The sequence below is a fragment of the Musca autumnalis genome, unplaced genomic scaffold (assembly GCF_047663935.1).
Source record: "Musca autumnalis isolate F117 unplaced genomic scaffold, ASM4766393v1 scaffold_1, whole genome shotgun sequence".
Classification (NCBI taxonomy): Eukaryota; Metazoa; Arthropoda; class Insecta; order Diptera; family Muscidae; genus Musca; species Musca autumnalis.
The window spans coordinates 203,590,879-203,605,084 of NW_027411644.1; the positions used below are offsets into that span (position 1 = coordinate 203,590,879).

Genomic DNA, 14,206 nt, shown 5'->3' on the forward strand with positions numbered 1-14,206 from the left:
GAATGGAGTATTGAGGTAGTTTTGGAAATTCGTACTCAGGGGTACGAAAAGTAACTACTACTACATTTCGCGCAATGGTTATTTGGGTGAACGGATAGAGCTGAAATCATGAAATTTGGAATGAAAATTACTGCTGCAGTGTAGGATTGAGAAAGTTTTGAAAATTCGTACTTATGGGAACGAAAAATACAAAATTTGGTACAATTTGGATTTGGGTGAACGGATAGAACTGGAATCCTGAAATTTGAAATTAAGATTTCTGTTGGAGTGTAGGATTTGGGAAGTTTTGGAAAATCGTACTTATGGATTCGGAAAGTACTAAATGGTCCTAAATTTGGTACACTTTGGATTTGAGCTATAGAGCTGGAATCCTGAAATTTGGAATTGAGATTACAGTGGGAATTGAGATTATAGAATTGAGGTAGTTTTGGAAATTCGTATTTATGGTTAAGAAATGTACTAAATTTGGTACAATTTGGATTTGGTTGAACGGATAGTTAGAGTGTAGGACTGAATTAGTTTTGGCAGTTCATACTTTTGGATACGAATAGTACTTAATGGTACTAAGTTTGGTATTGGACGAACGGACAACTGGAATCCTGAGATTTGGAATTAAGATTAATGTTACTATTTTGTATAAAGGTCAGTGTAGGTTTGTGATATGTGGTTGTCGAAATACGTACCATAAGTATACGAAAATTACTAAATGGTACTCAATTTTTATTGGGTGAAGGGCTAGAGCTGGAATTTGTATTTTTTCAGTAAGGTGTGTAACGTTAGTATATGGACGTGTTTAAAAAAAATATCGGGTGTAGAGACAGCTCTGGAATTCTGATGGAGATGGCTTTGGAAATGCATACTATGAAAAGTACTAAATGGTACAGACTTTGGTACAATTTGTTACAGTGTAAAGGGATTAGCAGGAATTTTGAAATATTAGGAGGAGGTTTCGGAAATTCGTACTAATGTATTTATATGTCAGGTACCATCATTGGTTTATGGTGAACTGATAGAGATGGCCACGAGAATCGCGGTTTGATTATATGATTGATATAAGAAGGTTATTTTTTTAAGGTTATACCCAGGTATCGAAAATCACTAAATTTGGTACAATTTTAGTACTGCATGAACGATAAAATAAGAAGTTTTTTGGAATGCGTACAAATTATGAAATTTGGTATGGGGTCACTGAGGACGGAAATGGTATTGGAAATACGTAATATAAGGTTACGGAAAGATTAATTTTTTTGAAAATTTAACTAAAGTGGTACGGTGCACCGTACCACCGCGGTGGTAAGATTGGTATTAGCACAATTTTCATATTAAATATTTTTTATTTGATTTTTAGATCGTTTCCGCATACGAAGTAGCGTGCACTTTGCTAGTATATACATATTTGTGTATATGTTAAAAATATCTCTATCTGCTGAAACGTTAAAACTCTGTAACCAGAAAAAAAAACGATTCTGAACCACTGTGGAGCGTTCCATATTTTTCTTTTAATTGCATATCGTTCCAGGTTAACGCCTTAAACGGAAAATTGTGAATTTTTTCCCCTCTACATTAAAAGCTGCTCCCTGTAGCACAGACGCTTGTTTGCTGTCGCTTACTCCCATACATGGCAAGCCTTCAGTACACCCAAGCCTTCAAATAATTGGTTATTATTTTTGGTTACATGGGTCTTAATATATTTACTATCAAATTGCATCAATATTTTAGAAATAGGCCGTGATTTTTGTCAGACTGTTTGGTGAATTGAAATGTTATCACGACTCAATGCAAGTTATTGCCGTGCGTTCCGCACACTACCATAAACGCTATATCCCGTTACTTTTTTTAATTATGGGGTCCAATACAAGTCTCGAACTTTGCCAATCAGGATCACTGTTTTGTACCTATATATAATCGATATAAAATTATTGTTTCTTTTATTTAGCAGTAAAAATTTTAGCAGTTATTTAAAATTCATTACAATTTCTAAATTCTAATTTCATTTTTGTCTCCCTTTTTTACAGGTATGATTATTCCCAAATTTTCAAAACCATTGTATTACAATATAGGTAAGTAAAGTGAAGTGGATACTAACTTTAATTCATGAGGCTTTCTGAGGCTATTAAAGAAATTTAACTTCAATTTATATGGCGAATTTGGTTCACATTTGATCAAGCACATATATGTTTCCTTTTTTTATATTTAACATTAAAATCGATCACCGAAAAATAATTGGAATTCACGCTTTCTGGCCATGATGATCTGATAATAAACGTAAAAAAGCATACAAATAAATAGCATTACAAGTAAAAGTATAATTAAGATGTGATTGGATTATCACAGTAGATTAACCACCAATACATTTAAATAATTCATACTTTTTTTCTATAAACTTTTGCACTTTTACCACAAAAAATAAACACATCAAATATTGAGCAATATTAAAGTATCATCAATAATATAAACCCATAAAAATTGTCCACACATCCCAATTTATGCTTTGCAAATTGTGACCGAGAGAGAGAGAGAGAGAAAAAAAGGAATACAATTAAATTAAAAGTCAAGCTGTCAAGATTTTGGGGTATGGTCAACGGTCTGCAACATTCGTGTTTTTTTTTTTGCAATGTGGTTTGCCTTTTTTCCTCCTCACAAAACATAGAATGAATGCTTCATCAGATACGAAATTAAAAATGGGTGTGGGTTATTGGAGTACCAATCGACATGGACGACCATAAAAACGCCTACTTTTTTCTGCTTTGTGGCAGCAGCCAGTCGTCACTGGGGACAATGTCATTGGTTTTAGGGTTTCCTTGTTAATAATATTGTTGCTGGTTTTTTGTTCGACAAAAACGACTTTAATGGGCATTTGTAAAATATCCAAAGGGACATCAATGAAATGGCATAACGACAGCAACAACAATACAAATGATTATATAAGAACTGTATTATATAAAAAAATATATTCGCATTGCCACATAACATAATAAATCAGTTTGTTCAAAGTCAAATATAAAATGTCAAGAGAAGAGGGTAAAAAACATTATACAAAAAATAATAGAAAATTTATTTGTCACATAACTCCTATTTTATCAGTATTATAGCCTCTGGTTTCCTATTCAACCGAAAACTGCTTGATAATGATAATAACATTGAAATGGCAAAAATCCATTCATATCCAAAGCCTAAATATTATATAGAATATAAAAGGATAATATATCTGCCTATCTAGTCGAAACAATAGTCATTTGCCAAGAAGACACCAGAGCAGTCATGGCCCATAACCACCATCATCAGCATCATTCTCATCAGTAGTTGTTGCTGGTCGCTTGAGAAATATTTAAGAGTCTAGCGTAGCATCATAGCAATTTTTCCCAAGGATAAAATATTGCAAAAACATATGGAAATATATTTATTCCAATTGCAGTCGTGCGTAAATAAGAGGAGACTCTCACATACATATGTAAGTATACGTATGTATATTTTGCTTATATGAAGATGTCTAAATGTGTGGAGTACAGTTGATGATAAATGAATTGTGACCGTTAGAATAAGGAAATTGATGGTAAAAAGCAGCCTCGTAACAGCAGTGAAGAACAAGTAAGAAAGTATCTGCCAGATGACAGAGATATACCCTCAGCCAATTGGTTTTATATCACGAGTTGAATATGTGGAATCTGTATGTACCGTAATGTGAGACTATGCATTGTCATTGTCAAATACCTAAAATTTTTAGCAGGCAAATCTTTGATTTTAGAACTCGAAATATTTAGTTACGTTAAATTAAGTTAAGAGGAACATTTTGCACACTAGCCATTTTAGTATTTTGGGCAGGGGGTTTTTGAGCTTTTGGCCCATTAGTTCAGGAAATATGTACTTACTCCGGAAAAAATTTTACCTTTGTAATAGAGACCGTGGAAACACCATCAGCAAAAAATGTCAAATAGATCCGAGACGAATCTACAAACTGCACTTTACCCAATACATGACTGGATGAAATAATATGATGACCAAAGGTTTGACCAATTAAAAACTTCTTGCGAGAGTTATTTGCAGATTTCCCATTTTAGGGTTTTTGGAGCTTTTCGATAATTATCTCACGAATTATGAACTTACTACGGAAAAAATGGTACCGTTATAAAAGAGACCGTGCAAACAACTTTCTGCATAAAAAAATTTAAAATAGATCGGAGACGAGTGTTTAAACTGCACTTTTACAAAATTTAGTGTGGGAGGTACCCGAAGGACGTATGAAATAATAACATGAGTTGAATGTCTGGGTAAGGAAAGATCCGCCGTGAGTCGAACTTCCGCGTTATGGCGTGATGAAGTTTTTGCTAGAGACCCTGTGGGCCATTAGAAATCAGCGTTATATCTTTCTTCACTGTTGCTTTAGCTTATTTTTGAGATAACATGTCTTAGGTCAAATCGAATGAGGATTGTTATCGTAGAGCACTTCAACTTTGTAACTCGCTTCCTTCAATGTCCTTTACGTCCTTTATTTTAAGAGCCGCTATAAAAGTGCCACAATATGACGTTTTCAGCTTCGAAATTATCTGCAAAAATGTCGCTCAGAAAATTTTATCTCCAAAAGCGATTATCTCTGCCCCAAAATTTGTATTCACAGTGTAATCAAATAATTACAGCTGCATACTAAATAGAATAAAGAAATACCACGATGTGCAAAGTTTGACCCAATCAGAAACTCCCTTCGAGTGTTATCTTGCGGATTTGCCATTTTAGGTGGTGTCATCAGGGTTTCTTTTCAGCTTTTAGGCCACTATCTCAGGAAATATGGAGTTGCCCCCCAAAAAAAATTTAACCGCCGTAAAGGGGACCGCAAGAACAACCTGCTGAAAAATGTCAAAACGACCCAAGAGAAGCTCTTAAACTTCACTTTTTCCAAATTTTGTGTGGGAGTTACCTTCTGGACCAATATAGTCCATATTCAAACCAGATCTATATCTGGAAGCAATAAAACGATGTGCAAAGTTATCCTCAGCTATCGTTTAAAACATTTTCGGAAAATTTTTGAACTTTTGTGGGGAAGGTACCCCAAGGAGTGGACCGATATGGCCCTTCTTCGAACTTAAACTAAATTTGGGCAAAATATTACGAAGTGCAAAATTTGGTAGATCCGTTCGAGAATCTTTGTGCGCACTAGCCAGCCAGACGGACAGAAAAACAGATGGATGGACAGGGTTAAATCGACTCCAAATTGTCTGAAACGTATTTCATCCAAACATATTTGGGGTCCATAACCATTGTATCGATGAGGCACATATATATATAGGCATATATATACCCTTGTTAGCCTAAAGGCTGAGGGTATAAAAAGGGTTACATTTACAGGGTAAGAATATATAACCCTTAACAAGGCAGACCTACTTAAGGTCTCGAGAAAAACTCCTGAAAGTCTTCTATACGTAGAAGACCTCCCAAAGGTGTTTTATACAAATAAAACCTTATATATGTATATATCTTTCAAACGCAGACGGCTTCCCTATGTTCTTCACCATGTAGAAGACCGTAAGAGGGTCTTAATGCCTTCTATATATAGATGACCTCCTTAAGATCTTCTATACATAGAAAACCTCCTTAAGATCTTCAATATGAATATGTCTTAAGGTCTTCACGACACTGATGATCTCCTTAAGATTTTCTATACATAGAAGGCCTCTTTAAGATGTCTTCGATGTAACCAATTTAAATTTTTCTATACATAAAAGGTTTCGTTAAAGTTTTCTAGAAGACGTTTTTAAAGCCTTCAAGAATACCTTCCTAAGGTCTTCTATACAAAGAACGCCGCCTTGCAATCATCTACATGCAGAAGTCCTCTTATACAGAAGTCCTCCTATAACACATTCTTAAGGTATTCTATACATAGAAGGCCTCCGTAAGGTCTTCTATACATAGAAGACCACCTTACGGTATTTTATACATAGAAGACCACCTTAAGGTATTCTATACATACAAGACCACCTTAAGGTCTTCTATACATAGAAGACCACCTTAAGGTTTTCTATACATAGAAGACCACCTTACGGTATTTTATACATAGAAGACCACCTTAAGGTATTCTATACATACAAGACCACCTTAAGGTCTTCTATACATAGAAGACCACCTTAAGGTTTTCTATACATAGAAGACCACCTTAAGGTTTTCTATACATAGAAGACCACCTTAAGGTCGTCTATACATAGAAGACCACCTTAAGGTCTTCTATACATAGAAGACCACCTTAAGGTCTTCTATATATAGAAGACCACCTTAAGGTCTTCTATACATAGAAGACCACCTTAAGGTCTTCTATACATAGAAGACCACCTTAAGGTCTTCTACACATAGAAGACCACTTTAAGGTCTTCTATACATAGAAGACCACCTTAAGGTCATCTATACATAGAATACATCCTTAAGGTCTTCTAGTCATAGAATCCTCCTTTATGTTTTCTATACATAAAGGTCCTCCTTAAGGTATTCTATGCACAGAGGACCTCCTTAAGGTCTTCTATACGAAGAAGACCCCCTAAAATTTGTTATACCTAGAAGAAATCTGGAAAGTTTTCCACGAGGGGCACTAAAAACACGCAGTGTCGCCAGGAATCATTCGACATTTCTTTTTTTTTTGGAAAATTTGACAGTTTTTTGCCTAAGCGTACCTAGGACAGTTTGAAATGCGACCATGTGTTAGATTGTTTTCAGTGGCGATGAAAATTGTTGACCACTTCTTTTTTTCTTAATGTGCTGCAATCAAATGAAGTCATTGGATCCCCAGTCAGGGCTGTACGCCGCATGACCCATCCATTCCACGTTTTGTCCGGTCAAACAGGCGCTGGTTCGAATCGCATTGTCATGATGCAGAACGATTCGTCTTTCTTGTTCATTGTACGAATTTCTCAAGAGACTTCAGGCAAACAAATTATAGTGTAACGCTCAGAATTAACCGTCCTACATTTCTCACGGCCAGTTTTGCCGAAGAAACAGGGGACCATTTGCTACGAAGGTCTTTCTCCATGAACAACTTTCGTTGGATTGGGCACGCTTTCGAAGACCCAAACGGTCTATTCCTGTTTTGCTTCAGGCTCCTAAGCATAGATCTACGATTCGTCTGTGACGATCGTTTAAATGTTTTTGAAGCACCGCGATTTTTTTTTTGTTCGCAATTTCTTTGCACAAATCCACAAGAGCCTTTTTTTAGCGATTGACAAATTTTACTGCATCCATTTTTGCGGCCAGATGTTCATGCAATATCAAATGTTAGTTGGTGGAAGAAATGCCCAAGGATGTCTCTATCTCACGGTATATAACATGGCGATCTTGCATTATCCGTTCAAGCACGGCTTAATTTTTTTTTTTTGGCACAACGGCCGATTTTGGGTGACCCTCACGACCTTCGTTTTTTGCGAGTGTCGGCCACGATTGAATTCATTAAACCAGTTTTTCATAGTGATATAGGATGGCCCTTTATCGACTTTCAAAGACAGAATTTGATCGGTGCACTCTTGCCGTGATTATCCATGTCGAAAATTGTGAAAAATATACACATATTTAATTTGATCCATGCACTCTTTCTGTGATTATCCATGTCGAGAATTGTGAAAAATTATAGGACGAAAATCTTCACAAGTAAATTCCAATTTATTGCAAATTGATTTTTTCCAGTCACTCTAAACAACAGTATGTCAAACTGTCTTGAGTGCGCATAGGCTAAAAACTGTCAAACTTTCTTAACAAAAAAAAAAAAGTCAAATGACGCCTGGCTATACTGTGTGTTGCCTAGGACAGAAGGTTTTTTTCTAGTGCGCCTCGTATACATAGAAGACCTGTTCTAGGCCATAAATCCCAAGAAGGCTCCCTTAAGCCTTCTATACATAAAAGACCTCCTTAAGGTATTCTATATCCGGAGGATCTCCTTAAGGTCATCTACACGTAGAAGACCTCCCTAAGGCTTTCTATACATAGAATACCTCCTTAAAGTCTTCTTTATCTAGAAGATATCTTAAAGGTCTTCTAAACAAAGAATATATTCTAAAGGCATTTTATACATAGAAGATCTACTTAAGGTCTTCTATACATAGAAGGCCACCTTAAGCTCTTCCATACATAGGAGACCTCCTAAAAGTCTTCTATAGAGAGAAGACATTCTTAAGGCTTTCTGTAAAGAGAAGAGCACCCTAAAGAAGGTCTTCTTACCTAAAGACCTGCTTTATGCCATCAATCCCAAGAAGACCTCCCTTAGGCCTTCTATACATAAAAGACCTCCTTAAGGTATTTTATATCCGGAGGATCTCCTTAAGGTCATCCGCACCTAGAAGACCTCCCTAAGGCCCCCTTCTTAAGTCTTCTTTATCTAGAAGATATCTTAACGGTCTTCTAAACAAAGGAGATATTCTAAAGGTATTTTATACATAGAAGATCTACTTAAGGTCTTCTATACATAGAAGACCACCTTAAAGTCTTCCATACATAGAAGACCTCCTTAAAGTCTTATATATATAGAAGACCTTTTTAAGGTTTTCTATGGAGAGAAGGCCTTCTTACGAACTAAATAGTAAATATTTACAAAAGTAAATAGAAGAGCACCCTAAGGAAGGTCTTCTTACCTATACATAGAAGACCTTCTTTCGGCCATCAAACCCAAGAAGACCTCCCTTAGGCCTTCTATACATAAAAGACCTCCTTAAGGTTTTCCATATCTGGAGAATCTCCTTAAGATCTTCTATACCTAGAATACCTTCTAAGTGTCCTCCACACATCGAAGGCTGCTAAATATCTTCTGCTTAGGATCGTGTATCCACAAAAGATATAAAATAACTCTCAAAGAATTTCTGCTTTAATTTCCCTTCATCTATGGTCACAATTGTTTGTGTATAAAACTAGAAGTTGCTGTGTGTACATATTGCAGTATTTTTCAACTCCCTAATTTCAAGGTTACATACTGTACCCCACAATCAAGTAGTAGTTGTTTTGCATTTGCGGCAAGTATCAGCAGCAAATTGGGGTAGCCATGAAATTCATAGCAAAATTACAAAAACTATTGCCAACAACAAAAACGCTTTCATCCGAAGTCCAGCCTTTAGCAACACAAGGTGGTCTTCATATTCGTCGCTTGGTACGACATTTGTTTGTCTGTCTTTCGCTCAGTGGATCTATCCATTCAATGTGTGCATGAAGTACTATGATTTATTTATGATATTTTCAAAAAAGAAACAAACAACAACAAAAAACCTTAACACACTCGTTTATTTCGACACAACTCTGGTCAAAAATGTATACCGTACAACAAATGACCAGAGGTTAGCTGGAGATGTGGTAACATGCCTCCTTTGTTTTCCATCACAAAAGAAAAGAAAAAAAGAACGACAACAACAAAATGAAAATAAAATAGAAATGTCTTTTAAAAAGTTTATTCATGCCAAGCTTTTTATGCTGATTGGTCTTTTATGATTGCTCATCTAGGCATGAGAGAGGATTCACATTTGTTGTGTTCCTGCAATTATTTGTCTGAGTGGATGTGTGAGGAGTGGTGGTACATGTGGCTATAGAGTATTTCCGTATTTATACGAGCATGTGGGCTTAACTTGTTATGGCTTTCAATTTTTATTTCCTCTCTGTCGACTTATTTTTGCGGATATTTTCAATATAATGTTTGTGTGTTTTAGCCATTGGCTATATTTGGTATCATGTATGTGTTGTTGTTGATGGGAAACAGTGTTTTTGGTGTTATACATGCATACATATAACGGTGTATTGTGCCTTGGTGAAATTGTTTACAAAAATTTATAATAAAATTATCAGGTCCTCCCAAAAATTTAAAAGAAATTCAAGTTTTTTTGTCATCTTCGAATTGACCTTAAAATATTAACAAAATGTGAGTTTTTTGTCAAAATTAAAATAAATAATATGTAGGTCCTCCTAAAATTTAAAATATAACCAAATTTATTGCTCCCGTTAGGCCAGAGAGACCAGACGACCTACAAAATTCACTTTTATTGCCAACTTCTGGACCTCCTAAAAATACATCTAAATATAACGTTATGATGATCATTAAGTCAGGTTCAGGTCCTCCTTAATTTCATTAAAGAAATTATGATATTATCACCTCCGGAAAATCTTAAAAAATTCTATATTGTCATATTTAATCACTCCGTATAATCCCTCATCCAACTATTTACTCGATATGTTATATTTCTAGCAATCAGTCAATATGCTATTATATACGTATTTCCCCTAAAAAATAAAACACTTTTTTGTGGCATTTTCCAAGAAAAATGTACACACGTCTTTTGTTGGCCACTGTATTGTGTACATAGTTCTTGTTGTGCATGTGTTGTTGTTATTACAGGGCATTTCTCAGTTTTGTTGTGTTTTTGAAGTATGAACTGTTGAAATCATGTCCTAGGGGTGCTCTTATCCTTTCGATTTATGTGGTCATTCATGAAATTGCCTTATTTTAAGCAATAGAATACTCTTTACCACTTTCCTAAATCACACCCTCCTCCTCGTTAGAACAGGCAACCTATCGCCCCAACATAAAATTCGGATGCTGCTGATTTTTTTGTTTAGCTTTTATTTTATATTTCGATTTCGCAAAAAAATTTTTACCCTCCTATTTGGCCTGAAAACAAAGAAAGAAAAAAATGAATAGCTAAAGAGTTGGCTGCCCGTAAAGTTGGCTGCTGGTTGTTTGTTCGTTTGGATGATTTGCCCATTCATTCCACTATATCGAATTTAGCTGCAAAATGTGTGGTACGATAACGAATGAATTATTTGGAAATAATTTAAATCAAAGATTGCTATCACTTTTAATGGAAAATCGAAATAAATTTGTGGTCGATACTAAAATCATCCAATATAAAATTGTATAATCTTGGTTTTTTTTTTTTGCACAAAGTCCTGTTTTTTTTATCCCCAACATTCAATAATGTTTGGTTTTGCAATGTGAAATACAATATGCAATATGTTTTGATTTGGATTTATAATGATAATACAAATAGATTTTTTTTCTGCATAAATAAATGTTAAAATGTGTGAATATATTTTTTGTTATACAAATGAATGTGTTTTTATTCGAACAAAATACCTTTTTAAGGTTTAATTTACATTTCTGCATATAATAGGGATATGAGGGTGATGACGTTTTGACTTTTTACTCAAAAAATATTTCCTGTAGCTCGAATGCATGAACTTTTGAACGTTTATTAAACAATTAAAAAAGCGTTAAGTTCGGCGGGCCAATTTTAGCCAATTCGGTCATTAAAAAACTTGAAATTACCTGAAATCGGGCAGTACCGCTACATTTGTGGCTATGTAGCTAGGTGGGCCAATGTCCACAATTTTTTGATGGAGAAGTTTTTAACCACTGGGAACCATAAATGTCAACAGACATATAATCCTTCCTTCCCGAAAATGTAGATTGAAACTGAAGTTGAAAATTTTTGTTGGAGAAGTTTTGTGATCATTGGGAACCTAAAATGTCAAATTGCAGGTAATTCGGTCCAAAGATTAAGTAAATATCTTTAAAATACCGAAAACCGGGAGATAACGTTACGTGGGGCCTACACCAAACAATGGACCTAAGTTGACAATTTTTGGTGGAGAAGTTTTGTGACCACTGGCAACTTCAAATGTCAAAGTACAGTTAGTTATGTTAGGTTAGGTTGAAAAAAGGGTGATGCAAGATCACCACATGTCACAAGGACATACACTTAAGCCATAAAAGGAGGCCTGTTGTGCGCTCAAATTTGGGGTTCTGGATAAGGTGAATGAACAATTAGGATGTAGAGAAAATATTTAGGAATTCCTGATTAATTTTTTACTTCAGTTTAGGATTTCTGTCCTGTTGACATAGTCTCTAAACTTTCTGAACTCGATTGTCCTAATTTGGTCGAGGCCTTGCAAGGTGTCGTTCCCTAGTAGCTGGGTTCTCAAGTTTGTGAAGGCCTGGCAGTGGCAGATGTAGTGTTCCAACGTTTCGTCGTCCTCTCTGCATGCTCTGCATTCACTATTTTCTGCACAGCCTATTTTGTGCAGATGCGCTTGTAGTCCCAGGAGTCCTGTAAGGATGCCCGTCAATCCACTAATGTCTTTCTATACCCTCAGCATTTATGCTAACGAGGCTATGTACACTTTCATACGGGCAAAATGTGCCTCATCGAAATAATGGTTTTAGACCCCAAGTGTGTTTGGACGAAATGTGTTTGAGACAATTTGGAGTCGATTTAGCAATGTCCGTCCGTCTGTCTGTCTGCCTGGCTGGTGCGCACGATAACTCTCGAACGGATGAACCGATTTGGTCCAAAAGTTGGCTATCGCAATATCTTGTCCAAACTTAGTTTAAGTTCGAAGATGGGTTATATCGGTCCACTCCTTCCGGTACCTCCCCCACAAAAGTTCGAAAATGTTCGGAAAATTTGTGCGCACGATAACTCATGAAGGGAGTAACCGATTTGGTCCAAAGTTTGCACATCGTGAAATTTCTACCAAACTTAGATGAATATGGACTAAATCAGTCCACGCCTTCGGGTACCTCCCACACTTAATTTCGGATAAGTTCAGAATAGGACCTGCTCTCGAATCGCTTCGACTTTTGTTGCAACAACGGCACAAATTTTATCAGGGGCAAGTCCATACTTCCTGAGAAAATAGCCTGAAAGATGCAAAAAGCCCCTATGACACGGTGTGTAGTGGTTGGAGCGCAAGATAACTCGAAGGGATCTGCCGATTCGGTCCAACATTGAGCCTAAGTAATATTTTGTCCAAACATTGTTTAAATTCGAAGATATGCCATATCGGTCCACTCCCTCAGGTACCACGCCCACAAAAGTTCAAAAATTTTCGGAAAAATTGTGCGCACGATAACTCTTGAAGGGAGTGACCGATGTAATCCACACGTTGCACATCCTAATATATCTACCAGATATAGATCAGGTTCGAATATGGACTATATTTGTCTACTCCTTCTGGTACCTAAATTCACTTTAAGAGCTGCTCTCGAATCACTTTGATTTTTATTGAAGCGATTTGCATTCGTTACCTCCATTACGACGGTAAAAGTTTTTTCAGGGGCAAGTCCATATATCTTGGGAAAAAAGCCCGAAAGGTGTAAAAAACCAGTATGTCACTATATGTGACGGTCGGAAAGCACGATATCTCACGAACTGTTCAACCGATTTGGTCCAACATTGGATCTTCGTCATATTATATCCAAATTTAGTTTCATGAGGCAATACCGGTCCACAACTTCCGGAACTTCTCCCCAATATTTAAAAAAAATGACACTAAAATGCTATGACAATATCACTTGAATGGGACAACCAATTTTGTCCAAACTATGGATGTCCTTATATTTTTTTTTTTCAAAATTTAAAATGGCCCATATCGGTCCTCCCTAAGGTACCTCACCCACAAAAGTTCAACATTTGTGTCTTAGTGCAGTTAATTCCTAATCCATATTTTTGTCGGCAAGTTCAAGTGTCCAAAAATGGCCGCAAAATTCTAAAGAGACCTGAAAAAAATTCGATCTGTCCGTAGGTATATATAGGGTATATATCTGTCGGCAAAGCCGACTGACACTTTTTTACTTGTTTACTTAGTAATATTAATTCCCTGGTTTTGTCCTCGTGTGAGTCTCCCCATAGGATTTTTGTGTTTTTCCCTTTTCTTCACTGTTCCAGAGGGATATGTGTGCATTTTTTGCCCCTGTCTTTAAATCAAGAGACGTCGCCTTTAAGGACTTGGCATTTTCTAGACTTACTGTAGGTTGCTCCCTAGTTTATTACGCTATTTCGTTACCCCTAATCCCTATAATATAATGTTACCGTGCCTTGATGAGAGTAGTTGTCGATGGACTTTATACATTCCAATACAGTTCTAGTTTGGTTAAAGATGTAGCAAAAATCCTGAAAACATGGACATATGTTGACAATTTTAGTGAAAAAAAATTTGTGACCACTTGGAATGTCAAATTATTTGTAGATAGTTCGATCAAAAATTAGATGAAATCCTTAGCTACACTAAAAAATACCGAAATTCGGGATGTAAAATTATATGAGGCCATACTAAAACGTGGGTGGATGTAGCCCTTTTCGAACTTGATCTGTCTACAGAAAATTATTGGGAAACCTAGAGTGATTACAATATCTACTCATAAAATCTTATTACCTTCCAAACAATGGTGGAGGAAAATAAAAGGAGGGGAAAGAAATTGTTA

General features: G+C 36.0%; 1 protein-coding gene across 5 annotated transcripts in view; it reads left to right on the forward strand.

The window, feature by feature from the left end:
- Nucleotides 1–14,206, forward strand: part of trv (trivet) — a 341,295-nt gene that overhangs the window by 141,938 nt on the left and 185,151 nt on the right. For 2 of the 5 annotated variants that reach the window (XM_073959929.1, XM_073959930.1), the window contains one exon: nt 2,016–2,060. The exons of the other annotated variants lie outside the window; for them this stretch is intronic. In XM_073959929.1, coding sequence (XP_073816030.1) covers nt 2,016–2,060 — 45 coding nt within the window. The remainder of the gene's footprint in view (nt 1–2,015; nt 2,061–14,206) is intronic. 5 annotated transcript variants of the gene reach the window in all.